This window comes from Macrobrachium nipponense, chromosome 8 (genome assembly GCF_015104395.2).
Source record: "Macrobrachium nipponense isolate FS-2020 chromosome 8, ASM1510439v2, whole genome shotgun sequence".
In the NCBI taxonomy this organism is placed as follows: Eukaryota; Metazoa; Arthropoda; class Malacostraca; order Decapoda; family Palaemonidae; genus Macrobrachium; species Macrobrachium nipponense.
In genome coordinates, this window is record NC_087203.1 from 107,019,528 (window position 1) to 107,022,888 (window position 3,361).

At 36.5% G+C, this 3,361-nt stretch overlaps 1 protein-coding gene across 1 annotated transcript; it reads left to right on the plus strand.

Annotated features, from left to right (window-relative positions):
• Positions 1-479: 479 nt before the first annotated feature.
• LOC135222951 (probable tRNA(His) guanylyltransferase) lies at positions 480-2,533 on the plus strand (the record flags this gene model as incomplete). Its single annotated transcript, XM_064261402.1, is given in 2 exon segments — positions 480-993; positions 996-2,533. Coding segments are annotated over 2 exon segments (1,692 nt in total). The 3' UTR covers positions 2,180-2,533.
• Between the last annotated feature and the right edge of the window lie 828 nt (positions 2,534-3,361).

Sequence of the window (3,361 nt, forward strand, 5' to 3'; positions counted from 1 at the left end):
AAGGGACTTTTTGCTGGTGTCTGAAGAAATGTTAAATAAATTTTTGAATGATAAAATATAATATAAGAAGCCATAACAATGCATGTAATGAAGTGGTATGATAAATTGCATAATATAATTTGCATTGAGGTTCCAGAATTTCATGTACTTTGTGTCAGGACTTATCTATTGCAATACTGGTAAACACAAACACACTCACACACATGTATGTACATGCACACACCCTCTCACCTTGTACACTTGAGTCAAGAAGTGAAGAAGGACCTTGCATAATTGCTGTATGATAGGAACCTCTTAGTTGAAGTTCCTCTGAACTCTTAACCTTTGAGATTCATGTTCTTGGATGCATGAAAAGATAGGTGGAGTGCTTTTCAATCACTTAATTGAGAGAAATGGTGTACTTTATTGGTCAGTTGGTATGCTCTTGTTCTTGTTATTTGGCTTATTAAATGTCTTAGTAATTTATGTTTTCTTCTTACAGGTCCATGTTGAGTTTTTCATATAAAAGAATATTTCAAGTGGACAAAAGGCTGATCGCTTCACTAATAAAACCGTCTTTATGTCAGAGGCTGTTTCAAACATCCTTTAAGATGGCCAAAAGTAAATTTGAGTATGTGAAGTCTTTTGAGACTGAAGACAAATTAGATCCAGGACACTGGATAGTAATAGCTTTGAAATGTTGTAATATGCAGAAGTTTGTAGAAGCTTTCGACCTAGAGCATCCCAATGACAAACGTCTCATTCAGTTGATGGAAAGCTCCACCAAGTGTGTCATGGAAGAGTTTAAGGAGCTGCAACTTTGCTATAGCTTTGCAGATGAATGGAATTTTGTTTTTCCCAAAAGCACAACCCTCTACAGGAGAAGAAAAGCCAAACTGTTGACCAACTTATGCAGTCTTACTTCAGCTTCATTTGTTGACCTGTGGCCCAAATATTTTGAATCAACATCTCTGAGTTTCGTGCCAGTAGTTGAGGGAACTGTTTATTTATTTCCAGTGATCAGGGGTTAAGAGATTACATGACACATCATCAGCTCATGTGTCATTATAGAAATCTGTATGAAACTGTACTGTGGTCATTGGTTAAGGTTTCAGGGTTCAGTGTCGAGGAGGCTACAGATGTTTTGAAAGGTAAAAGTGAAGGTGAGAAAAATGAACTCCTGTTTTCAAAATGTAATATGAATTATAATAAGGAAGAAGCTGTGTACAAAAAAGGTTCTACTTATGTCCGAAGTCTGGTGCCTGTTCAGGTTACGACTCCTGATGGTTCAGTCACGCATCGTAATCAAAGCCAGATTCTTGTTTTAAATACGGACTTTGTGAAAGATTCATTTTGGGAAGAAGTCTTTCCACTGAGTGAAGATACAAAAAGCACAGGAAAAACCAATTACTTGAAAGACTTCGAAAAGAAAACAAAATTGTTACCTCATACTTGGATTGTAGTTAGAATAGATGGCAAAGGTTTCCATAAATTCTCAGAAAAGCATAATTTTATAAAGCCCAATGACCTTCGATCTATAAGTATAATGAATTATGCTGCCCAAGCTGTTATGAAGGAGTACTCTGATATTGTATTGTCTTATGGTCAGAGTGATGAATATACTTTTGTGATTGACAGGTATTCAAAGATGATGGCACTTAATGGAAATAAGATCATGTCTTGCATTGTAAGTCTGTTTGCTGCTACTTATGTGCATCAATGGGTTAATCTTTTCAAGGATACTGAACTTCTATATCCTCCTGCGTTTGATGCTCGTGCTATATTATACCCGAATAATTCATGCCTGCGTGATTGTTTGAGTTGGCGTCAAGCTGATTGTCACATTAATAACATGTATAACTTATGTTTCTGGACTTTAATTCAGAAAGGAAACCTGACGGCTAGGCAAGCAGAGAAGAGATTGTCAGGCACATTCTCCAAAGACAAGAGGCACATTCTTTTAAGTGAGTTTAATTGTGATTATGATCAGGAAGATGCTATTTATAGGAAAGGAACTGTGATGTACAGAAGGAACCAAACACTCGATGTTCAGGTTCCATTATCAAGTCTCCAAAATGGTAGTGCTTCAGAAATTGTTACTGCTCACGTTGATATTATAAATGATAAGTTTTGGGATGAAAGGCCATGGATTTTGGGTACAGAAAGAGGGGCAGTAACTGTGGATGATTTAGATAACTGAATAATATTACATTATGCGTGCAGAGTGAAAATAAATGTTATCTACATTAATGTTTCAGTACCTGTACATACATTATACAGACTGAAGGCACCCATAAATGTGAACATTAACTTTTGTCCTTATATTCTTTCTCATTTGTGCAGTACATACGTATACTGTATGAATCATGTTCAATAACCTTTTTGTATGGCTCATGTTAGTTATTTTATAGTATTTAATGTTGATGAATGACATAGATCTTTTATATTTCATAATATAGTAAGAAGGTTTTGTTGTAGGCTGTACAAATTTCTTGCATTTTGCATTGAATTTCACTGTCACTACTTTCTGTATGAATAAATTTTTACAATTTTATTTAGAGAACTGCAAGTATTTTGAATCCATTTTGGTATTATTACAATATTTAACTGAGGCAGCATACTTGGTTTATGAGATATCCATTTTCTTATCAGTTTTATTTGTTCCTATGGAAATACAAACCTTGCCTTTTGTATATAAGAGTATCCTTGAATATGGGCTGGGAGATGGTAGTTTAACTGGGTAACAAGGTCATTAACTAGTGTTTACAGGTTGCAAGTTGGGGAATACCCTTAAGCCACCTACCATCAAGCACTTTTCTTCAGCTGTCTTGAAGAGTATGTTTTGCTGTTTGTTTGTGGCCAGTTTTTACTTTTTCAGTATTATGGAGAAATACAAAACCTGAGATATTACAAGGGACATGGGTGCCTTTGCAGCTGCTTCATGTTGTCCATAACATTGACCCTCACAAGTCTTACTCCTTCTGCAGATCATGCACCTGCCTTTCCCCCAGGAGTAAGTTGGCTGGTCTTCATGACAATGGGGAACGTTTGTTAAGAAAGGGAACAAGGATAGGAAACATTTGCTGGATTCACCAGGGGAGAACTGTTCCCCATTGACACTATCGAATCCTGCCAGTTTATTCACCTGCACCTACTATTCCTGTCCCATTTCCTCCCATGACGGGGGTTACTTGTAATAAGAAGGAATGCTATGACTTGCTTTCCTTAGAGAAAATTTGGGTGTTTGAGCCAATGCCCCTCCAAGTGAGGCACAAATTAGGGTGTCTTTTTTTCATTTCATACCAACTAGTGATCTTGATGTTTGAGGTAGCAAGTCATTGTATGTGGAGTACCAGTAAAAGATCTAGCCTACCATTAACAT